At 44.1% G+C, this 25697-nt stretch overlaps 1 protein-coding gene across 3 annotated transcripts in view; it reads left to right on the top strand.

The window, feature by feature from the left end:
• Positions 1-20: 20 nt before the first annotated feature.
• Positions 21-25697, top strand: part of map3k22 (mitogen-activated protein kinase kinase kinase 22) — a 54849-nt gene continuing 29172 nt past the window's right edge. The window contains exons 1-7 of one of the 3 annotated variants that reach the window (XM_029116208.2): positions 21-613; positions 7606-7780; positions 8480-8524; positions 18301-18407; positions 20678-20715; positions 22880-22979; positions 23806-23907. In XM_029116208.2, the coding sequence (XP_028972041.1) occupies positions 7762-7780; positions 8480-8524; positions 18301-18407; positions 20678-20715; positions 22880-22979; positions 23806-23907 (411 nt within the window). In that variant the 5' untranslated portion in view covers positions 21-613; positions 7606-7761. Of the gene's footprint in view, positions 614-955; positions 1195-7605; positions 7781-8479; positions 8525-18300; positions 18408-20677; positions 20716-22879; positions 22980-23802; positions 23908-25697 lie in introns of those variants that run through there. The other 2 variants (XM_029116206.2, XM_029116207.2) reach the window with 2 other exon arrangements.

The following is a 25697-nucleotide window of genomic DNA, read 5'->3' as shown; positions in this document are numbered from 1 at the left end:
TACATGAAACGCGTGGGTTGATATGTATATTTATGTAAAGCATTTCGAAGAAATAATCGAAAGTTATCAAATTAATTTCTAACTTGGATTTCATATAAAGTGTGTCCTATGAGTCTAGCATACTCAGTCGCCGGCCAAATCCAGCCACCAGAGTGCGGCAGATACTACAGTTCGTTGCTACGGCCATGAAAGCGGTGGACCATCAGCGTCATCGCTTCCTGAACCTCACGTTCTTGCTGACATCAGAGGGGGAGACTTGCAGCTCTGTTGTGGGAAGATAAGACAAGCGAAGCGGGGAACGACACAAACTTTATTTTTCGAGACAGCTGGGGTTTTTTGCAGCATTTCATGGCCATTGGTCGATCACCATTGGATTATTTTTCTACCTAGAAGCGAAGACGTTAATTGCAAGGTTTCAGCAGGGGGAATATAAGGTTTTTATTTTGCAAGTTTATTCGTTCGCCAAATGAACCTTAGCTGATCGCAGTTTCCGGATGAAACTGTGGGTTTGGGTTCTTTCTCCGTGACCATGGTGGTTTGAAAGCTGCAGTGATTTTTTCGGTAACTTCACTAATCAAGTGTTTTCAGAAGAATAAAGACACCCACTATCAAGGTGAGAGACCATGCATAACAATCAACCTACCTTTCTGTCAAATCTTCTGTAGCTTTTTACAATCATCCATGTTTTTTCGCCTATTCTTTATATTGTCATATTTTAGTGAGTCAAGTTGGTAATAACTTATTTAGTACACTATATATTAAGACCCTTCTTCACAGAGGTATGCAAGTTACATTTGGTTGGATTTGACAAGTTCTGATAATATATGTCATGGAGGAGGCCTATCTTCTCTTCTGCCATGCAACATTGTTCTACTGGCGACATGAATCCGAACGTAGGACTTGTTCCAGATCAAGAGATACACGTTTCTGAAGTATCTGTTCCATCAGGACCGCAACCTAAACACCACACGAAAACAGTTCCACGCACGCACGCACGCACGCACAAACACCGACACACAGAACATCTGTTGTCAGTATCGGTCTTTCACTTCCCAGTGGTTAGGTCATGCTTGGTTATATTGCGCCGTGGTACTGACGTTAGCTCTACCAGAAGTAGCTCTCCTGTCTCCTCGCGCTCCTTCCTTTCTGTCCTTCCGCCGTCCTCTCTCCGCACCTCCTCAAAATGTTCTTACAGTACTGTATACTTTTTTATCAACTGATCTTAGCTGGATTATTTATTATATTTCGTGATTTGTTACTAATTTTATTTTCTGTTTCTCTATTGTATAGCATTATCAGTTATACCTTGTGTGTCCTGTCGATAATTCTCCAGTTGTGTTGGGATTGGCTGTGGTCAGGTCAAACTCTTTGTTGTTGTTGGCTGGAGAGTTCTGACCCCTGCAGGGTAGAGTTATCTTTTGCATGGTGTTGTTGATTGTCCAACTGTGCCTAAAGAATTGGAAATTAATCTAGTCTCAGACCATGTCTGTCATTATTATTGTCTCCAACCATGTCTGTCATTAATATTGTCTCCAACCATGTCTGTCATTATTATTGTCTCCAACCAGGTCTGTCATTAATATTGTCTCAGACCAGGTCTGTCATTAATATTGTCTCCAACCATGTCTGTCATTATTATTGTCTCCAACCAGGTCTGTCATTAATATTGTCTCAGACCAGGTCTGTCATTAATATTGTCTCCAACCATGTCTGTCATTATTATTGTCTCCAACTAGGTCTGTCATTAATATTGTCTCAGACCAGGTCTGTCATTAATATTGTCTCCAACCAGGTCTGTCATTAATATTGTCTCAGACCAGGTCTGTCATTAATATTGTCTCACACCAGGTCTGTCATTATTATTGTCTCCGGCCAAGTCTGTCATTAATATTGTCTCCAACCAGGTCTGTCATTAATATTGTCTCCGAACAGGTCTGTTATTAATATTGTCTCCGATCATGTCTGTCATTAATATTGTCTTCAACCAGGTCTATAATTAATATTGTCTCCAATTATTTCTGTCATTAATATTATCCCAGACAATGTCTATCTTTAATGTTGTCTCAGACCGTGCCTATAATTCAGCTTGTCTCAGCCCTAGTCTACCGTTTAGCTTGCATCTATTCAACCTTACCCAGTTCAAAGGCTACATTGGCCTGGTTGGAGACAGTGAGCTGTGTACTACTGGGCCAGACCTAAAGATAGCTCCAGTGGGTTTCCCAGTCTGCCCTGGAGAGGTGGGGATTCTGATGAACTTTGTCCTGGAGGGAGAGTCTAGCTCTCTAGTAGAAACACCCTCAGATAGTGAACTGATTTGGCACCAGCACAATAGCACAGCTGATAGCAGCTCTAAGTGTCCAGCTACACAGAGACAAACAGGTCTCTACCTGAGTTCTGATGGATGAAGAGAGGATTCAGGCAGTTTAGGTGGGCTTCCCAAGGCTCAGTCTCTCTGAACAAGAAGAGGAGGGCAGGCCATTTCTATATGGAGTATGAGGTTGTTTTTCCAGTGGTGTTTTCTTCGAATAGACTATTAAATGAGACTAGTTTAACCCACAGATGTTTTCCTTCCTGGAAACCCTTCTTACTGCTCGCTGCCTCTAACCGCGCTCAGCACTCACACCTCACTGGCTGCCGTGACCAGCCTCACAATACCTGATTCACAGACAGAAGAATGGAGGGAGGTGGTTCTACTCTGAAAAGAAGAGTGAGGAGTCATGTGAATGTTAGGGATTCTGGATTTAGTTCTGCTTCCTGTCCCCAGTCCAGCCACCACTCTGGCAGTGACATCACTGTCTGATCTCTGTCCCTAGTGACCAGACATTCTCTTCCAGGCCCAGTCACCCACTCCTACTACAAACGTATACATTATATCTATATTTTGGGGTGAGATAACAGTTTGGTTGCTTTTAACTTAACTTTTGTTGTAAAAGAGAGAGTCGTCCACCCCAGCTCTCTGTGTGAAATTATCAGATTTTTTCTTTTTTTTAAATATACACTGATGAGCCAAAACAGTATGACCATTCACAGGTCAACTGAATAACGTTGATCATCTCCTTACAAGGGCACATGTCAAGGTCTGGGTAGATTAGATGGGGGTAGATTAGATGGTAAGTGAACAATCAGTTCTGGTAGTCAACATGTTGGATGCAGGAGAAATGGGCAGGAGTAAAGATTTGAGCGACTTTGACAAGGGCCAATGCAGATAATGCGCCCTGCCACACTGCTCACATTGTTCGGGAATGATTTGAGGAAAATTAGGAAGAATTCAAGATGTTGTCCTGTCCTCTAAATTCCCCAGACCTCAATCTGATTGAGCATCTGTGGGATGTGCTGGACAAACAAGTCTGATCCATAGTGGCTCCACCTCACAACTTACAAGACTTGAAGGATCTGCTGCTAATGTCTTGGTGCCAGATACCACAGCACACCTTCAGAGGTCTTGTGGAGTCCATGCCTCGGTGGGTTGGCAATGTTCTGGTGGCACGCAGAGGACCAATAGAATATCACACAGACGGTCATAATGTTTTGCATAATCCTTGGGAAATGATTGAAAATATCTAGTGATTACTGAACTATATTAATGTTGCAACTAATGATATTACTAAACTGTAGTTTACAGTGAACTCCATAAGGACAGTGGTGTTTTTTGCTCTGTGTTCCAGCAGTTTGGAATTAAAAACGAAACAATGACTCCTTGGTTACAGTCCACAGTCAGCTTTAATATAAGGTTTTGTAAACCCACATCAGGCGTAGCGTCATTTATAAAATCCCATAATCCAAAGTATATCACCTGATCTGTGATACCTGGGGGAGGTAGTTTTATGACCATGGGGAGGTAGTGTTATGACCATGGGGAGGTAGAGTTATGACCATGGGGAGGTAGTGTTATGACCATGGGGAGGTAGTGTTATGACCATGGGGAGGTAGTGTTATGACCATGGGGAGGTAGTGTTATGACCATGGCATTTATGGCTGCCACTGAAGCTCAGTTGTCTTTGTTGATGATGTGACTTCTGACATCAGAAGCAGGATTAAGTTTAAAGTGCTCAGAAACATCTTGGGTGCACATATACAACAAAATGCCTCTAAACCTATTTGACGGTCCACCATAGCTACCAAGGGGGTTTTCAGGGTCATAAAGTGGTTCTTGACTGACCAAGTGAATCAGCTTACCTGAATCAAATGGAACTCTGCCTTTCATATGCTGCAGACAAGACTGCGGGCAAAAAGGCCCTACTCTACAGATTCCTTTCTTGAGGGGAATATCTACCAGCCACACAGAAGATGTCTTAATAGTGAGCAGCGAAGATGTTCTATTATGCTTATATTTCTAGAACCTCGTTAGTAAAGTAGGTTGTGTGTTCATGTGTTTTGTCATGTATGTGTGGGGTGTTATATATTACTAGATTTCCTCCCTTTGTTATGCACCAACATAACATTTAATTCAATTGAAACATCTTATTATCTGCTCTGCTGATCTGACCCTTCATCCCTTGTAGTGGGGGGGGGGGATGTGTCACTTTCCAGAATTAACAGCCAGACAGATCAGTGACTCATCTGGGGTTGCCACAATACTACTGGCAGTCAGCCTCCACTTCGATTCCCAGTCAGTAACCTCAGAAACCAGTCAGTAACCTCAGAAACCAGTTGGTCACCTGGGAAACCAGTCAGCCACCTGGGAAACCAGTCAGCCACCTGGAAAACCAGTCAGTCACTTATGAATGAACCTTTTCATGTCCTGTTACAAAGGCAGGGTTTCTGGAACTGAAAAGTCCAAATGAAGACATGATGTTTTCTCTGGCTGTTCCGGAGTAAAGCCGAAGCACGACTTATGTCATGATGTATGAGGGAGTGGACACCATGCAGAGCCAGTGTTCTGGCCACACCCACTCTGTTTCCATGACATTCCCCAGATCGTATCTAGCTTAACAGATTGGCCTGGGACAGCAGGAAGACAAACTGCAGCGTGGACGGAGGGAGAGTTCCAGTGTGATTGGCATCATATCTGACTGTATTGGCAAGGTGCCCTGCTGTCAGAGCCTGAGAGGAGAGCTGTGCTGGAATGAGAGGAGAACCGGGCTGGTAGGAGAGGAGAACAGGGCTGGTAGGAGAGGAGAACCGGGCTGGTAGGAGAGGAGAACTGGGCTGGTAGTAGAGGGGAACTGGGCTGGTAGGAGAGGAGAGCTGGGCTGATATGAAAGGAGATGAGAGCTGGGCTGGTTTGAGAGGAGAACTGGGCTGGTAGAGGAGGAGAGCGGGGCTGGTAGGGGAGGAGAACTGGGCTGGTAGGAGAGGAGAGATGGGCTGGTTTGAGAGGAGAGGAGAACTGGGCTGGTAGGAGAGGAGAGCTGGGCTGATATGAGAGGAGATGAGAGCTGGGCTGGTTTGAGAGGAGAACTGGGCTGGTAGAGGAGGAGAACTGGGCTGGTAGGAGAGGAGAGATGGGCTGGTTTGAGAGAAGAGGAGAACTGGGCTGGGTTGAGAGGAGAGGAGAGCTGGGCTGCTATGAAAGGAGAGGAGAGCTGGGCTGGGTTGAGAGGAGAGGAGAGCTGGGCTGGGTTGAGAGGAGAGGAGAGCTGGGCTGGTTTGAGAGGAGAGGAGAGCTGGGCTGGGTTGAGAGGAGAGGAGAGCTGGGCTGGGTTGAGAGGAGAGGAGAACTGGGCTGGTTTGAGAGGAGAGGAGAGCTGGGCTGCTATGAAAGGAGAGGAGAGCTGGGCTGGTTTGATGGGCCATCTGGCAGGGAAAAGGACACTACACTGACATGCTTGTTTGTTGGAGGACCGCTGTTGTCTTGAGTTCTCTCCTCATTTTCCCTCTGCATCATACCTCATGCTGACCATTATACATTTAAATACGTTATACTTCTCAAACTAGGGTGCACATTCCCAAAATGGGGTGTATGAGATTCCTGGGGCAGTCTGGGTTTACCTGGATAAAGGGGAAATATTTTTATAACTATATTTAAATACACTTGTTTTATACATTGTACTGTACCTTGGGAGGGATACATATTAAACAGTACTGTATATTACACTGGACTGATCTTGTTGGGAGGGATACATATTAAACAGTACTGTATATTACACTGGACTGATCTTGTTGGGAGGGATACATATTAAACAGTACTGTATATTACACTGGACTGATCTTGTTGGGAGGGATACATATTAAACAGTACTGTATATTCCACTGTTGGGAGGGATACATATTAAACAGTACTGTATATTACACTGTTGGGAGGGATACAAGGTGGCGAGGAGGGAAGGGAGGAGAGAGTAGGAGTCTATAAAAAACTGGAGGACAGATAGGAGGTTTAAAAGGGACAGGAAGGGGAGAGGAGCTTTGAAGGTGGTTTGGGATGAGGTTTGAAGAGTGAAGAGAAGTTTGAGGAAATTAGAGAGAGGGGGTTGGTCCAGGGTGCTGGCTGCATTTCTGGAACAGAGAGAGGGGGCGGGGCCAGGGTGCTGGTTGCAGTTCTGGAAAGGAGAGAGGGGGCGGGGCCAGGATGCTGGCTGTAGTTCTGGAAAGTCATAGCAACTCTTTGTGTTTCTGTCAAAGCTGAGCCTGCTCACTCCCGCCTGTTCGGCCGGGACATTTCTGTCTGCTGACTGTGTTGGAGAGAAACCTTGGCCCAGTCTGTGTGGGACAATAGCCGTGTTAGGTCACTATACTACACCAGGACCGGCGGGTCACAAACCCAGCCTCTGAATGTAGTGTACAGAGTTCAAAGGCAGCAGTTCTCTGAGAATACTGTCTCTAGGCAGACAGACAGGTAGGCAGACAGACAGACAGACAGACAGACAGTCAGATAGACAGACAGACATGTAGACAGGCAGACAGACAGACATGTAGACAGGCAGACAGACATGCAGGCAGACAGACAGGTAGACAGACAGACAGATCGATAGAAAGCGAGACAGATGGAGGGCGCTCCACCAACCCTGTCTTCTCAGTAGTGGTGGTGTTGTTGTTACATGTTTGTCAGCATTCTAAGACAACAGTAGATGCATTCATCATCTGGTTATTCCTGCACCAGGAGACCAACATTCACCCTTTGCTACAATTTCCATCAAGCTGTTTACGTTGCATTTTGACACTTATGGTGGATAAATCAAACATGAGCTCCACACAGAACAAGCTGCATATTCCACTTCAACGCAGTGCTGCAGGGGTGTACTTCTGGTATACACAATGACGCTGGAGGTGTGATTAGGTATTACCTGTGGTATTGTGGTTACCATAGTTACCCACACTTCCCATGATCCTGAGAAGCACTGCAGTTACACAGACACCTCCCATGATCCCGAGCAGCAGTCTCAGGTTTTACTGGGTCTCAAGGACAAATGACTCTTCTATCATCAAATGCTCTAGAATGGAATTTTGTAATTTCTATTTTGTTCAGGACCAGAATATTGTATTTTCTGGAATCACACCGTGGAGTTGCCTGGTTACTTTTAGGATCACTAAATTATTAATCCTTTAATCGGTCTGTAATTTGTTACATATCTGGCAACTTGTCTGTTTCTTGTCTGGAATCAGTCTGTTACAAATCTGGTATCTGCCTGTTACATTCGTAAACACTCTGTTTGTGGTTCCGCTCAGGGTGAGACTCCCTGACCAGCAGAGTTGAGCTCAGAGCCAGACCAGACCAGAGGAGTTGAGCTCAGAGGCAGACCAGACCAGAGGAGTTGAGCTCAGAGCCAGACCAGCCCAGAGGAGTTGAGCTCTGTGCTCTGAGTTCATCAAGACAACTTCCTGATGATGACAGTAAACATGGGTGAGCAGCGTTAGAGCCAGGTGTCCATGCAAACACACACACACACACAAATATACACACACTTCCTCTGACAGGAACACTTGCACAAGCACATTTTGTGCTGAAAGACAGTGTGAGGGAGGAAGAGAGCGATGTTAACAATTCTGTAGAATGGAATATATCAGTGTAATCTAACAGAACAGTGTAATCTATTATATCAGTGTAATCTAATAGAACAGTGTAATATAACAGAACAGTGTAATCTAACCGAACAGTGTAATCTAACAGAACAGTGTAATCTGTTATATCAGTGTAATCAAATAGAACAGTGTAATATAACAGAACAGTGTAATCTAAACGAACAGTGTAATCTAACAGAACAGTGTAATATAACAGAACAGTGTAATCTAACCGAACAGTGTAATCTAACAGAACAGTGTAATCTATTATAACTGTGTAATCTTACAGTGCAATTTAACAATTTAATCTCACGTGGTTTACAGGCAGTATAGTGTAATTTAACAGTTTAATCTAACAGTGTTGTGTAATACAGTGTTGTGTAATACAATTTTGTTATCCAACATTGTAATCTAACTGTAAAATATAATCAATCTTTTGGTTAGCATTCATTTAACAGTGTAGTAATGCATCAGTGTAATCTAGGAATGTAATTTAACACAAATGTATCAGTATAATCTGATTACCTGTTATGCTTTACAGATAACGGTTTCCAAAATGGACCTGGACAGCCTAGGAACTCACAAGGTAGGCCTCCATCTCCCCCGTCTCCTCCCTATACACTTACTATTTCTCCCTGAATCTACATTTCTCTCCTTAACTTTCCACAACCTGGAGCATCAATGTGACCGGAACATAACCATATAGACTGGAACATTACCACATAGACTGGAACATTACCACATAGACTGGAACATTACCACATACTGTAGACTGGAACATAACCATATAGACTGGAACATTACCACATAGACTGGAACATTACCACATACTGTAGACTGGAACATAACCATATAGACTGGAACATTACCACATAGACTGGAATATTACCACATACTGTAGACTGGAACATAACCATTTAGACCGGAATAAAACCATATAGACTGCAACATGTGAGGGAAGGAGTGTGAAGGCAGTAGTGTGAAGGCAGTAGTGTGAAGGCAGTAGTGTGAAGGCTGCAGTGTGAAGGCAGCAGTGTGAAGCCAGGAGTGTGAGGGAAGGAGTTTGAAGGTTGCAGTGTGAAGGCTGCAGTGTGAAGGCAGGTGTGAGAGAAGGAGTGTGAAGGCTGCAGTGTGAAGGCTGCAGTGTGAGGGCAGCAGTGTGAAGGCTGCAGTGTGAAGGCTGCAGTGTGAGGGCAGCAGCCCTGGTAAACCCTGGTGTTGCATTACCATAGGTCGCTGGTGAAGAGAGGACAGGCTCAAAGTAATGTCTGGAGCAGAGTAAGTGAACCATCCTCCCCTCAACAGCATCACATCCAGTCCAGGACACTCAGAATGACATCACCATTGCTGTTGTACCTGGGTGGAACATTTAACCCATTGTACTCTACTCCCAACCCATTGTACTGTACTCCCAACCCATGATACTGTACTCCCAACCCATTGTACTGTACTCCCAACTCATTGTACTGTAATCACAACCCATGATACTATACTCCCAACTCATTGTACTGTACTCACAACCCATTGAACTGTACTCCCAAGGAGATACAGTACTGTGCTAAATTCTTAGGCACCTGAAAGATGAATTAAGGCCATTTATTTGGGTAGTAAATGTTAAAAGAAAAAATATATACACCACAGTTCAATGGTTTGAATTTAGAAAAGTATCTACAACCCCAGAAATGTCCTTGTTTTTGAAAGAAAAACAAATGTTTTGTCCATTAAAATAACACCAGATTTATCAGAAATACAAAGTTGACTTTGTTAATGTTGTAAATGACTGCTGTAGATGGAAACGGCAATGGAATACAGTGGGGAGAACAAGCATTTGATACACTCCCGATTTTGCAGGTTTTCCTACTTACAAAGCATGTAGAGGTCTGTAACTTTTATCATAGGTACTCTTCAACTGTCAGAGACGGAATCTAAAACAAAAATCCAGAAAATCACATTGTATGATTTTTAAATAATTTATTTGCATTTTATTACATGACATAAGTATTTGATCACCTACCAACCAGTAAGAACTCCGGCTCTCACAGACCTGTTAGTTTTTCTTTAAGAAGCCCTCCTGTTCTACACTCATTACCTGTATTAACTGCACCTGTTTGAATTCGTTACCTGTATAAAAGACACCTGTCCACACACTCAATCAACAGACTCCAATCTCTTCACAATGGCCTAGACCAGAAAGCTGCGTAAGGACTTCAGGGATAAAATTGTACACCTGCACAAGGCTGGGATGGGCTACAGGACAATAGGAAAGCAACTTGGTGAGAAGGCAACAACTGTTGGCGCAACTATTATAAAATGGAAGAAGTTCAAGATGACGTCAATCTCCCTCGGTCTGGGGCTCCATGCAAGATCTCACCTCGTGGGGCATCAATGATCATGAGGAAGGTGAGGGATCAGCCCAGAACTGCACGGCAGGACCTGATCAATGACCTGAAGAGAGCTAGGACCATAGTCTCAAAGAAAACCGTCATGGATAAAAATCCTGCAGGGCACGCAAAATCCCTCTGCTCAAGCCATCGCATGTCCAGGCCTGTCTGAAGTTTGCCAATGACCATCTGGATGATCCAGAGGAGGAATGGGAGAAGGTCAATTGGTCTGATGAGACAAACATTTAGCTTTTTGGTCTAAACTCCACTCGCCGTGTTTGGAGGAAGAAGAAGGATGAGTACAACCCCAAGAAAACCATCCCAACCGTGAAGCATGGAGGTGGAAATTCTTTGGGGATGCTTTTCTGCAAAGGGGACAGGACGACTGAACCGTATTGAGGGGAGGATAGATGGGGCCATGTATCGCGAGATCTTGGCCAACAACCTCTTTCCCTCAGTAAGAGCATTGAAGATGGGTCGTGGCTGGGTCTTTCAGCATAACAACGACCCGAAACACACAGCCAGGGCAACTAAAGAGTGGCTCCGTAAGAAGCATCTCAAGGTCCTGGAGTGGCCTGGCCAGTCTCCAGACCTGAACCCAATAGTTTTAGATTCCGCCACTCACAGTTGAGCTTTCTAGGCAGAGTTGCAAAGAAAAAGCAGTATCTCAGACTGGCCAATAAAAAGAAAAGATTAAGATGGGCAAGAAAACATAGACACTGGCCAGAGGGACAACTCTTTTCCTGACATTACATGAAAACAACACTTGGTGAAAAGTCTGGCCAAAGGCTTATGGGTTAGCGTTAGGTTTAGTAGTTAGTGGAGTTCCTAGCTAAGAGTTTCCACTTAAATCCTATTCACAATGCTAAAAGATCAACTTTTACTAAGGAATGGGGTGAAGTCTTAAGCTAAGAGAGTGATCTATGGACGATGTTGTGTTCCACGAACAAGCTTACTTACATCGATCAGCCATAACATTATGACCACTGACAGGTGAAGTGAATAACACTGATACACCGATCAGCCATAACATTATGACCACTGACAGGTGAAGTGAATAACACTGATACACCCATCAGCCATAACATTATGACCACTGACAGGTGAAGTGAATAACACTGATACACCGATCAGCCATAACATTATGACCACTGACAGGTGAAGTGAATAACACTGATACACCCATCAGCCATAACATTATGACCACTGACAGGTGAAGTGAATAACACTGATACACCCATCAGCCATAACATTATGACCACTGACAGGTGAAGTGAATAACACTGATACACCCATCAGCCATAACATTATGACCACTGACAGGTGAAGTGAATAACACTGATACACCCATCAGCCATAACATTATGACCACTGACAGGTGAAGTGAATAACACTGATACACCGATCAGCCATAACATTATGACCACTGACAGGTGAAGTGAATAACACTGATACACCCATCAGCCATAACATTATGACCACTGACAGGTGAAGTGAATAACACTGATACACCGATCAGCCATAACATTATGACCACTGACAGGTGAAGTGAATAACACTGATACACCCATCAGCCATAACATTATGACCACTGACAGGTGAAGTGAATAACACTGATACACCCATCAGCCATAACATTATGACCACTGACAGGTGAAGTGAATAACACTGATACACCCATCAGCCATAACATTATGACCACTGACAGGTGAAGTGAATAACACTGATACACCCATCAGCCATAACATTATGACCACTGACAGGTGAAGTGAATAACACTGATACACCGATCAGCCATAACATTATGACCACTGACAGGTGAAGTGAATAACACTGATACACCCATCAGCCATAACATTATGACCACTGACAGGTGAAGTGAATAACACTGATACACCGATCAGCCATAACATTATGACCACTGACAGGTGAAGTGAATAACACTGATACACCCATCAGCCATAACATTATGACCACTGACAGGTGAAGTGAATAACACTGATACACCGATCAGCCATAACATTATGACCACTGACAGGTGAAGTGAATAACACTGATACACCTATCAGCCATAACATTATGACCACTGACAGGTGAAGTGAATAACACTGATACACCGATCAGCCATAACATTATGACCACTGACAGGTGAAGTGAATAACACTGATACACCCATCAGCCATAACATTATGACCACTGACAGGTGAAGTGAATAACACTGATAATCTCGTTATCATGGCAGCTGAAGCAGGAAAAAAGGGCAAGCGTTAGGATCTGAGCGACTTTGACAAGGTTTTGACAGTTTGTTGCATATGGGTCTGCGTAGTCGCAGACCAGTCAGGGTGCCCGTGCTGACCCCTGTCCACTGCTGAAAGTGCCTACAATGGGCACGTGAGAATCAGAACTGGACCACGGAGCAATGGAAGAAGGTGGCCTGGTCTGATGAATCATGAGGCAAGCTGGTTGAGGCAGTGTGATGCTTTGGGTAATGTTCTACTGGGAAACTTGGGTCCTGCCATTCATGTGGATGTTGCTTTGACACATACCACCTAACTAAGCATTGTTGCAGACCATGTGCACCCTTTCATGGCAACGGTATTCCCTGATGGCATTGGCCTTTTTCAGCAGATAATGCGCCCTGCCACAAAGCAAAAAATTTTTCAGGAATAGTTTAAGGAACACAACAACGATTTCAAGGTGTTGACTTGGCTTCCAAATTCCCCAGATCTCAATCCAATCGAGCATCTATGGGATGTGCTGGACAAACAAGTCAGATCCATGGAGGACCCACCTCACAACTTACACAGGACTTAAAGGATCTGCTGCTAACATCTTGGTGCTAGATACCACAGCACACATTCAGAGGTCTAGTGGAGTCCATGCTTTGACAGGTCAGGGCTGTTTTGCCGGCAAAAGTGGGACCCACACAATATTAGGCAGGTGGTCATAATGTTATGGCTGATCGGTGTACTATGCTCACAGTGATTGGCTGATAGGGGAGGGGTCTATGTCAGTGAATTCATCATAGCAATACTGTAGAACGATGTGTCATGTTGCCATATTGAAATAAAGATATACAAATACAAATGTAGGTTAAGTGTCATTGATCAAACATGAAACCAAGAATGATGTACTGACTAATCAAGATATGTTCAGTTAATTGTCAGCCTCTTACAGTCTGGCAGCTTGTAATGAAATGCCTGTTCATCTTTTGATGGTGCTATATTTTGTTATGCTGAAAGACCCAGCCACGACCCATCTTCAATGCTCTTACTGAGGGAAAGAGGTTGTTGGCCAAGATCTCGCGATACATGGCCCCATCCATCCTCCCCTCAATACGGTTCAGTCGTCCTGTCCCCTTTGCAGAAAAGCATCCCCAAAGAATTTCCACCTCCATGCTTCATGGTTGGGATGGTTTTCTTGGGGTTGTACTCATCCTTCTTCCTCCAAACACGGCGAGTGAAGTTTAGACCAAAAAGCTACATTTTTGTCTCATCAGACCAAATGTGTCCCATCTACTGTATAGCACCAACTACACCGGGTGGTCAAGCTATGGCCATGAAGTCAGCTTTGTTTCTTTGTAGTTAGCGAATGAGAAAACCAAATGATTTGTTGGACGAAATGGGGTCTGGGGAGGGCATTTATTGTAAGTTGTAATATTCTACTGACAGAAGACTGAGATACGTAGTTCCTCGGTGCTGCATAGCTGGATTTTCCCTGTGGCCAAGTAGCATAGTGGTGTCACAACCTCCACTGTCTGCATGTTAGCAGGGATTGGCTCCACTGTCTACATGTTAGCAGGGATTGGCTCCACTGTCTGCATGTTAGCAGGGATTGGCTCCACTGTCTACATGTTAGCAGGGATTGGCTCCCCTGTCTGCATGTTAGCAGGGATTGGCTCCACTGTCTGCATGTTAGCAGGGATTGGCTCCACTGTCTACATGTTAGCAGGGATTGGCTCCACTGTCTGCATGTTAGCAGGGATTGGCTCCACTGTCTACATGTTAGCAGGGATTGGCTCCCCTGTCTGCATGTTAGCAGGGATTGGCTCCACTGTCTGCATGTTAGCAGGGATTGGCTCCACTAACTGCATTTTAGCAGGGATTGGCTCCACTGTCTGCATGTTAGCAGGGATTGGCTCCACTGTCTGCATGTTAGCAGGGATTGGCTCCACTGTCTGCATGTTAGCAGGGATTGGCTCCACTGTCTGCATGTTAGCAGGGATTGGCTCTGCAGCAGTGGCTTTTATGGGGCCAAATGCCTAAGTGATGATGTATCTCTCTGCACCAGGAAATCCCCTCAATGTCTTCATTCACTGCTGGCCCTCTGGGCCTCTGAGACACACACATATACACACACACACACGTGCGCAATTTGGGCCTCTATCTCTCAGGCTCCCTTCTGCCTGCTGAGGGTCTGTCACAGCACAGGCTAAGAGTTCGAAGAGACTGCTGTATATCATTACAGATGACTAGAAGCCTGCTAGCTAGAGGGCTTGAACTCATTACACCTCAGATGTTCTCATAGTAAATTAGATCAGAAGTGTTGTTTTGAGCTCCTGACCATCACCCAAAATAAGACATTGCACCTATTTAAATTAAAAAAAATAAGGTTTTCTGCTAGGGTGTTCAGTGTTTCAGCTAGGGTTTTCTGTGTTTCAGCTAGGGTATTTAGTGTTTCAGCTAGGGTATTTAGAGTTTCAGCCAGGGTTTTCAGTGGATCAGAGCACTGGGAAAGACAAGGCTGTGTGATGATGCAATAGAGTGCAATCATACTGTTTGTGAGGCTGGGCCTGTCTGTCTATTTTTCCGTATGTCTGTGTTTCCATCTGTCTGTCTGTCTTGAGTGTTGGCTTTAGAGCTCCCCTCCCGTCTTCTTCCAGCCCTGAGCGGAGCTGAATGATGTCATATCTTCATTTACTGCTTGCCATCACTGCTGTATCCACGCCTACACACACACACACACACAAAAAACACACTCCCACACCCTCACACTTGCACAACTCTCTGTATTTAAGTGTGGAAATTCCTTTTCAGTTGTCTGAAGTACTGAAGTCTCTTTACTCAGGATTGTATCTTTCTAACTGCAGAACAAAGGTCACAAACAGCAAGCGGCCTGCACTGCTCAGTCATCTGTAAACTAGTTTTGTTATGGGAACTGGTGGTAAGTTAGCCAGCCAACCCAAGGTGGGGAATGATCTATTACCTTTAGGCCCTCCTCTAGACCCACAAAACGACAGGCCCCCCATTCACCCGGTAGTGAGTCGACTTCACCTTTGTAATTTCCTGTCGATTCAGTTGAAATGAGAGACTTGGATCCATTTTTATAGTGAGTTGTTGGAGTAAATGGCCAAAGACTAACCAGCAAGAGTAGTTCATGAAATTGTTCAAAACTTCTTTGACTGATATGTGACTACAGTCCACCAGACAGACTGATATGTGACAACAGTCCACCAGACAGACTGATATGTAACAACAGTCCACCAGACAGACTGATATGTAACAACAGTCCACCAGACAGACTGATATGTAACAACAGTCCACCAGACAGACTGATATGTAACAACAGTCCACCAGACAGACTGATATGTAACAACAGTCCACCAGACAGACTGATATGTAACAACAGTCCACCAGACAGACTGATATGTGACTACAGTCCACCAGACAGACTGATATGTGACTACAGTCCACCAGACAGACTGATATGTGACTACAGTCCACCAGACAGACTGATATGTGACAACAGTCCACCAGACAGACTGATATGTGACTACAGTCCACCAGACAGACTGATATGTGACTACAGTCCACCAGACAGACTGATATGTGACTACAGTCCACCAGACAGACTGATATGTAACAACAGTCCACCAGACAGACTGATATGTAACAACAGTCCACCAGACAGACTGATATGTGACAACAGTCCACCAGACAGACTGATATGTGACAACAGTCCACCAGACAGACTGATATGTGACTACAGTCCACCAGACAGACTGATATGTGACTACAGTCCACCAGACAGACTGATATGTGACTACAGTCCACCAGACAGACTGATATGTGACTACAGTCCACCAGACAGACTGATATGTAACAACAGTCCACCAGACAGACTGATATGTAACAACAGTCCACCAGACAGACTGATATGTGACTACAGTCCACCAGACAGACTGATATGTGACAACAGTCCACCAGACAGACTGATATGTGACTACAGTCCACCAGACAGACGGATATGTGACAACAGTCCACCAAACAGACTTATATGTGACTACAGTCCACCAGACAGACTGATATGTGACTACAGTCCACCAGACAGACTGATATGTGACTACAGTCCACCAGACAGACTGATATGTGACTACAGTCCACCAGACAGACTGATATGTGACAACAGTCCACCAGACAGACTGATATGTGACTACAGTCCACCAGACAGACTGATATGTGACTACAGTCCACCAGACAGACTGATATGTGACTACAGTCCACCAGACAGACTGATATGTGACTACAGTCCACCAGACAGACTGATATGTGACTACAGTCCACCAGACAGACTGATATGTGACTACAGTCCACCAGACAGACTGATATGTGACAACAGTCCACCAAACAGACTTATATGTGACTACAGTCCACCAGACAGACTGATATGTGACAACAGTCCACCAGACAGACTGATATGTGACTACAGTCCACCAGACAGACTGATATGTGACTACAGTCCACCAGACAGACTGATATGTGACTACAGTCCACCAGACAGACTGATATGTGACTACAGTCCACCAGACAGACTGATATGTGACTACAGTCCACCAGACAGACTGATATGTGACTACAGTCCACCAGACAGACTGATATGTAACAACAGTCCACCAGACAGACTGATATGTAACAACAGTCCACCAGACAGACTGATATGTGACAACAGTCCACCAGACAGACTGATATGTGACTACAGTCCACCAGACAGACTGATATGTGACTACAGTCCACCAGACAGACTGATATGTGACTACAGTTCATTATCTATCTACCTGAAGGATATCTGTCTAGACATATATTATCCCTCTACCTGGAGGATCTCTATCTAGACATACAGTGGGGCAAAAAAATATTTAGTCAGCCACCAACTGTGCAAGTTCTCCCACTTAAAAAGATGAGAGAGGCCTGTAATTTTCATCATAGGTACACTTCAACTATGAGAGACAAAATGAGAAAATATCCAGAAAATCACATTGTAGGATTTTTAATGAATTTATTGGTAAGTTATGGTGGAAAATAAGTGTTTGGTCAATAACAAAAGTTAATCTCAATACTTTGTTATATACCCTTTGTTGGCAATGACAGAGATCAAACGTTTTCTGTAAGTCTTCACAAGGTTTTCACACACTGTTGCAGGTATTTTGGCCCATTCCTCCATGTAGATCTCCTCTAGAGCAGTGATGTTTTGGGGCTGTCACTGGGCAACACAGACTTTCAACTTCCTCCAAAGATTTTCTATGGGTTTGAGATCTGGTGACTGGCTAGGCCACTCCAGGACCTTGAAATGCTTCATACGAAGCCACTCCTTCGTTGCCCGGGCAGTGTGTTTGGGATCATTGTCATGCTGAAAGACCCTTGTTTGTAGGTGACCAAATACTCATTTTCCACCATAATTTACCAATAAATTCATTAAAATTCCTACAATGTAATTTTCTGGATTTTTTCCCCTCATTTTGTCTCTCATAGCTGAAGTGTACCTATGATGAAAATTACAGGCCTCTCTCATCTTTTTAAGTGGGAGAACTTGCACAGTTGGTGGCTGACTAAATATTTTTTTTATCTAGACATACATTATCCGTCTACCTGGAGGATATCTATCTAGACATACATTATCCCTCATCCTGGAGGATCTCTCTTTCTCCCACTCTCTATTTTTCTCTCTCTCCTTTTATTGATGGGATTATAATCTCTGTTCCCAGATGACGAAGAGGCTCTGAGCTCCATCATGAAGGACCTGGCTGCCCTTGGTCGTTGTTACTCACAGCAACACAAAAGCCACAAGCCGCAGGCCCAGCTGTTTAAACAGGTACATCTAACCCAATACAACCCAATTCCTGTCCCTACTACTCCACCTCCTATATCCTGATCTATAACCCTAATATTGACCCTACTACTCCACCTCCTTTATCCTGATCTATAATCCTAATATTGAACCTACTACTCCACCTCCTTTATCCTGATATATAACCCTAATCCTGACCCCCACTACTCCACAAGAACAGGGCATATAGTTGATTTTATTAAAATATAAATTAAAATATTTTATTTGGAAAGATACAAGCCTTTAAAGTATTATGGTTGTCTGAGATGTATTTTATAACTGAGGTGTATTTTACTCTGGGTCAAACCTAGAGCTGTGTGCTGTCTTATAATCGCACCACATGGGGTTTAATAGTACGTGTTTGATTAATTAGTTCTGTTCCCAGATGTTCATTTATAATCCCAGAACAAGTACTATATTATCCAGTCCTGTAGCTTAGTGCTTGGCAACACCGTGTTGTGGTGGCTGAGCCCAAAAATATAAAGCAAACATGCAAGTTCATTTATGTAGCACAATTCATACATAAAAGCCATTCAGTGTGCTTAAAGGAGAAATAATGGAGAACATACTTTATTTAATTATACCAGCGGACCAATCAGCTTGTTTTCCTGCTGCAATTGGGGTTTACATTCAAACATCCACTTTTGAAGTTCTTAGAGACAATTACGGGTCTGTCTGTCTGTCTCTGTCTGTCTCTGTCTGTCTCTGTCTGTCCCTGTCTGTCTCTGTCTGTCCCTGTCTGTCTCTGTCTGTTTCTGTCTGTCCCTGTCTGTCCCTGTCTGTCTCTGTCTGGTCTGTCTGTCTCTGTCTGTCCCTGTCTGGTCTGTCTGTCTCTGTCTGTCCCTGTCTGTCTCTGTCTGTCCCTGTCTGTCCCTGTCTGGTCTGTCTGTCTCCTCTTCCTCTCATTCCTCTGTGTATTTATTCATCTGGCCATGAATGATAATTGACCAATCCTGAAGCATCTTTCTCTTTCTACAACGTTACTTAAAATGAAACAAAGAAAGTTGGAGACAAAGATTTCGCAGAAGAGAGATTTAGACAGACACACATGGACAGACCAAGACAGAGACTAAGTGTTTGAGACAGAAAGAAAGAGAGAGTTAGAGACAGAGAGATAAAGAGAGTTAGAGACAGGGAGAGTTAGCGATAGAGACCAGACAAAGAGTGTTAGAGAGACAGAGAGACAGACAAACAGAGAGACAAAGTGTTTCTCCAGAGATGTCCTCTGTTCCTGAATGTAAACCTCTACTATTAAACAGGATCATTTGAATCCCCCTGTAACTCAGATGTAATAATAAAACAGTGTCTTCTCACCACTTCATGCTCATCATTTAAACAGTGTCTTCTCACCACTTCATGCTCATCATTTAAACAGTGTCTTCTCACAACTTCATGCTCATCATTTAAACAGTATCTTCTCACCACTTCATGCTCATCATTTTAAACAGTGTCTTCTCACCACTTCATGCTCATCATTTAAACAGTATCTTCTCACCACTTCATGCTCATAATTTAAACAGTGTCTTCTCACCACTTCATGCTCATAATTTAAACAGTGTCTTCTCACCACTTCATGCTCATCATTTAAACAGTGTCTTCTCACCACTTCATGCTCATCATTTTAAACAGTGTCTTCTCACCACTTCATCATTATTTTGGTTCCAGGCAGTGAGGAATAATTGGAATTAGACTTCTGGTCAGAAGGTACCAGTACTTCCTTTGGCCTAGACACGGACAACCAGCCCTCCTGGGTTTAGTGGAATGTTTCTATTTTAAAAAAGGTCAATATCAACTAGATCTCATCAGTAAACTGGACTTTTTCCATGGTTCCCATTTTATTGCATTCTGGACAGCGTTCGGTTCTTCTATCTGTCCCGCTGTCTGTCCTGGTGCTGTATAGAATGAGCCCTCCAGAAGGTTTAATAAGGTAGCATTTGACATCTCCCACCCATGCCAACCTGAATGTCGTCGTCCCCCCCCGGCCACAGATTCAGACAACCAGCGGCCAAATATAGGGCCAGTACCACTTTTATTCTGAAAAAAGAATCAGTAACTTGATGAAATGTTAGACTAATTGCATTGAGCCCTAACATGTACAAGGACCTCTTTTGGATTTTTCTATGAGTTGCCATAGCATAACCTACTGTAAATATAGTATTGTATTTCATTAGTCTGTCTTTATCTCCTCCCAGTGAAAACACAGATAAGGCAGATCTCTATGTAACTCTTCTGTCTTGTCTTTTTCCTTTCAACAGGATCTAAGAGTCAAGCTGGAGCACGATAGAGAGAAACGGTTAGTGGGAACTTTCTTCTTATTTTTTCTTCTCTCCGTCCAGACCTCCTTGCTAAGAGGGTGGTATGTTGTGTTTAGCTTTGCCACGACTGGGATCTCATGTCCAGGGGAAAGTAGAAAAGCATGCCAAACCAAAAAGAGGAAAAATCCTCCGTCCTTGACCCTTAACTGAAGTTAGAGTTAGAAAAGCACATCAAGCAGTGAGAGAAGGAGACAAGGAGGGAGAGAAGGAGGGAATGAAGGAGAGAGGAACAGAGCGAGGGAGGAAGGAGAATGACAGGGTGGGAACAAGAGAAGGCATAGGTAGTGAGGGAGTAGCCCCATATTAATTCTTCATGTCCTGTTGCTCCCCTCTCTCTCCTCACCCTCCTCCTCACCCTCCTCCTCACCCTCATAGTAAAACATCCAGCCTCCTAATGGGAGATAAACAACACATTACCCATCCAGCCTATTACATCCAGCCTCCTAATGGGAGATAAACAACATATTACACATCAAGCCTCCTAATGGGAGATCAATCAATCAATCAGCAGTTGTCACAAAGTGCTTTTACCAAACACCCGGCCTTAAACACCAAGGAGCAAACAACAGTAGTGTTGAATTTCAGTGGCTAGGAAAAACTCCCTAAGAATGCCAACATTTAGGAAGAAACCTAGAGAGGACCCAGGCTCTGAGAGGGGTGACCAGTCCTCTTCTGGCTGTGCCAGGTGAACATATTAAGATTACAATAATGAATAAATGCGTGTGGGCTGAGTCTAGAGTCTATTTAAACTTAGTCCAGGTCGAAAACATGACCAGATGGACAAGGACAGGGACAACACAGGGGAGGGGGAGGTGTCAGCACAGTGGCAGCTGAAATCGTCAGGCATTGTCTCGATCTGCAACACAACCAGGAGGACTCTGGACAGGGACAGCAACGGGTCCCCCAAGCCAGGTACTCCGCAGATGTGGGCCAGGACCTCATGTCCTCCTAAGTTCAAAACGGGAGGAGACTGGGAAAATACAGAAAAGGCATTCCTCATATTAACAAGGATTTATAGTGGAGAAGGAGAACTTAGTGGAGGAGAAGAACTGAACCTACTCCCCCAGCACAATAATATAGCAGCGTATGACTTTGGGACTGTGGCCCTATCTGGGGGAGGCCCCGGACAGGGCCCAACAGGCAGGAGATAAACAACTTATTACACATCCAGCTTATTACACACAACAGTACCCTCCCTCGAGGTCGATGTCATATGGGATAGGATCACACTCACCTGATCACACATTCCACTGAACCGAGTCCAGAAGTCCTGTGTTCCCAGACGTGGTGGTCTAAACAGACGATTAGCATGTTAGCATCCCACCCAGTCAAGGAAACATGGCGTAATGCCTTTAACGTCTCCCTATCTCAGAAGGATTTGGGTTTGGGACATGCCTGGTCAACTGATGGATGTTAGCCTAGAAGAAACAATCTTCCTTGCTGCTTTACTGTGGTGTCACATTTTCCCTCAGGCAGCTACATTCCGGTAACACACAGAGAAAGACAGACACCTCCAAATTACTCAGCGGTCGATCTTCTGGTGTTGTCTGTGTTAGTGTTTGTCTGAACTTGTTAGTGTTTTATGTTTTAGTGTGTGTTACTGTGTGACAAGGTGTGTGTTACGATGTGTGTTACTGACTGACAGGCTGACTGATGGACTGACTGACAGGCCAGTTGAATGACTGACAGGCCAGTTGAATGACTGACAGGCCAGTTGACTGACTGACAGGCCAGTTGAATGACTGACAGGCCAGTTGACTGACTGACAGGCCAGTTGACTGACTGACAGGCCAGTTGAATGACTGACAGGCCAGTTGAATGACTGACAGGCCAGTTGACTGACTGACAGGCCAGTTGAATGACTGACAGGCCAGTTGACTGACTGACAGGCCAGTTGAATGACTGACAGGCCAGTTGACTGACTGACAGGCCAGTTGAATGACTGACAGGCCAGTTGACTGACTGACAGGCCAGTTGACTGACTGACAGGCCAGTTGAATGACTGACAGGCCAGTTGAATGACTGACAGGCCAGTTGACTGACTGACAGGCCAGTTGACTGACTTGCACTGTGCTCTCTGCTGCTCCTGTCTGATCACTTAAGATAGCCACTGTCCTTTAACCTCGGACCTCTGTTCCGCAGCATCATCCCGTTCCAGCGACCCCTGAGAATCAAAGAGCTCCTCCAGAAGGTGACTGAGGCCTTTGGACAACAGATGGATGTGTTTTTTCCAGACAGAGAGGTAGACACAATAAGACAACAGTGTGTGTTTTCCAAACAGAGGTAGAGACAGTAACAGTGTGTGTTTGGCGTGAGTGTGTATGTTTAACAGTGTGTGTTTGACGTGAGTGTGTGTGTTAAACAGTGTGTGTTTGACGTGAGTGTGTATGTTTAACAGTGTGTGTTTGACGTGAGTGTGTATGTTTAACAGTGTGTGTTTGACGTGAGTGTGTATGTTTAACAGTGTGTGTTTGACGTGAGTGTGTATGTTTAACAGTGTGTGTTTGACGTGAGTGTGTATGTTTAACAGTGTGTGTTTGACGTGAGTGTGTATGTTTAACAGTGTGTGTTTGACGTGAGTGTGTATGTTTAACAGTGTGTGTTTGACGTGAGTGTGTGTGTTTAACAGTGTGTGTTTGACGTGAGTGTGTATGTTCAACAGTGTGTGTTTGACGTGAGTGTGTATGTTTAACAGTGTGTGTTTGACGTGAGTGTGTATGTTCAACAGTGTGCTGCATGGAGTAAACACTGACATGTCTTCATCTGTAAAAACACACCTGACATACATACTGTACATCTACACAACTACAACAATGTGTTAGGATTCTTACATTACAGAGCACATTAGGATATTGGCAGTAGTGTAAATTAGGATATTTACATGTATTTTGTGCAGGTAGTTTTGTTTATTTCGCAGCAACATGGTAAAACAGCTGGACACTGTGTGTTTCTAAGCTGTGTATAGTGTTGATGTAGTGTGTTCAGTATTTTAAGAATGGTTCAGAACTCCCCAGCTGGCACAGACAGTGTCTGGACCTACATAATTTCTCTCTGTCTCCATGCAGCAGCTGGTCCCTCTGAAGACCCAGGATGATCTGGACCGAGCTGTCCTCAGCGTGAGCTCAGCCAGCCTACTCAGACTGCTGCTGAAAACACACAAAAACAGCCAGGTAAGGACACACAAACACACACACACACACATGTTTCACAAAACACACAAAAACAGCCAGGTAAGGACACACACACACACACACACAAACACACACACGTTTCACAAAACACACAAAAACAGCCAGGTAAGGACACACACACACACACACACAAACACACACACGTTTCACAAAACACACAAAAACAGCCAGGTAAGGACACACACACAAACACACACACGTTTCACAAAACAGCCTTCCTCTCAAAGTAATTAGGGAAGGCTTTAAACAAAATAGAATTGTATTTAAATATTCCACTAAAATGTATGGGTTCAGATAAGTGTCTTGTTGAAAGGTTTGTTATTTTTGCAGTTTCTACATACAATTAATAGGCTGGCTAAAGTTGTGGTCACTTGCTAGCTAGCTAGACAACTTCAGCTAACTTCACCCTGTGTTAACTTCACTTCAACAAAAACACCTGTCATGACAGTAACTACGACTGTAGTTGCGTGTTTTTGCCGGACCACGTGAGCGGAGCCGGCTAAGAAGAGCGAATGCCTCTTTCTGACTGACTGACTGACTGATTGACTGACTGCCCTTTGTTAAATAGCGTAGTGGTTAGAGAAGCAGACTTGTGAACTATAGGTCCCACATTCGTATGTCCTCTCAGGCGAAGCGATGTACGCATTGTGAATTATTCCGTATTGACGAAAACTTCGCTGGCTGAAACCGAAATCAGAAATTGTATGTGGTTATTTTGCGACTGTTTCTGGCATGGAAAAGTTTGTCTTCAGTCTTGCTAGCAATTGCTCAATTCTTATGATTATTCCTAAGAAATGTGTATATACCTGTAAGCCTATAACTGGCTAATAAGCTGTTCAAACGGCCAGTGGCAAAAGCTAACAGCTCATAGACGCTATTTGTGGTGGAGGTGAACTTAATAAGGAACGTTAGTCAGTTTAACACAATGCTCAATAGTGTTTTATTGGTGAAACGTGTAATTGCCGTGGCTTTATGGTTAAAGACAGTGCCTCTCGTGGAAGGCTCAAGTTCAAATCTATTGTGAACAACAAGATTTATTTATTTTATTTCCACGATTCTCTCGTTGTTTCACTTGATGAAAAAGTTAGTTATCGTCACCTTTCTTGTTAGTTATTGTATCAATGTCATCCACGAATGAAAGAAAGAAAAAAGTACGTTCTTATGCCAGTAAGTTAGTAGATACTGGTACAGCCTATTACTGGCTAATAAGCTGTTAAAACTGCCAGTGGCGAAAGAGGGTTTGTTCAGGATAGAGGCTATATTGACACATTGTAACGAGGACGCGCGTGGAGGACGCGCGCCACCCCTCCCGACGTGGTGTTCGGCGCACGTCATCGCCGGCCTTCTAGCCACGCCGCTCCTCCTCCCACGGCACTGTCCTGTCTTGTTATTGCACGCAACTGGTGTCCATTCCCTCATTAGATCGCATATATAAGTTCCTGTGTTTCCGGCTGTCTTTGTGTGGTATTGTTCTATGTTTGGTGTTACTTTGTGACGCTGTTGCATGTTTATTTTGCGCCTGTGCGCTCTTGTTCTTTACGCGTGCCATTTTGCTAATAAGAATAGAACAGATAGTAAATTACCTCCCTGCGTTTGGCTCCTTATTACGCACCTTGACAACACCTGTGACACACATGTTGAATGTAGAGCTCTGTGGTGTAGTGGTTAGCAACACAACCTTGTACGTCGGCGACCCGGGTTCAAAAGTCAGGAGGGCAATACTTTCTATTGCGCTCCGGCTGAACAAGGCTTGCTTGGTTTCTTGTTGT

Source organism: Esox lucius, chromosome 21, assembly GCF_011004845.1.
Source record: "Esox lucius isolate fEsoLuc1 chromosome 21, fEsoLuc1.pri, whole genome shotgun sequence".
Lineage (NCBI taxonomy): Eukaryota > Metazoa > Chordata > Actinopteri > Esociformes > Esocidae > Esox > Esox lucius.
The sequence above is the reverse complement of the archived record's forward strand: the minus strand, read 5'-3'. Positions and strand labels throughout refer to the sequence as shown.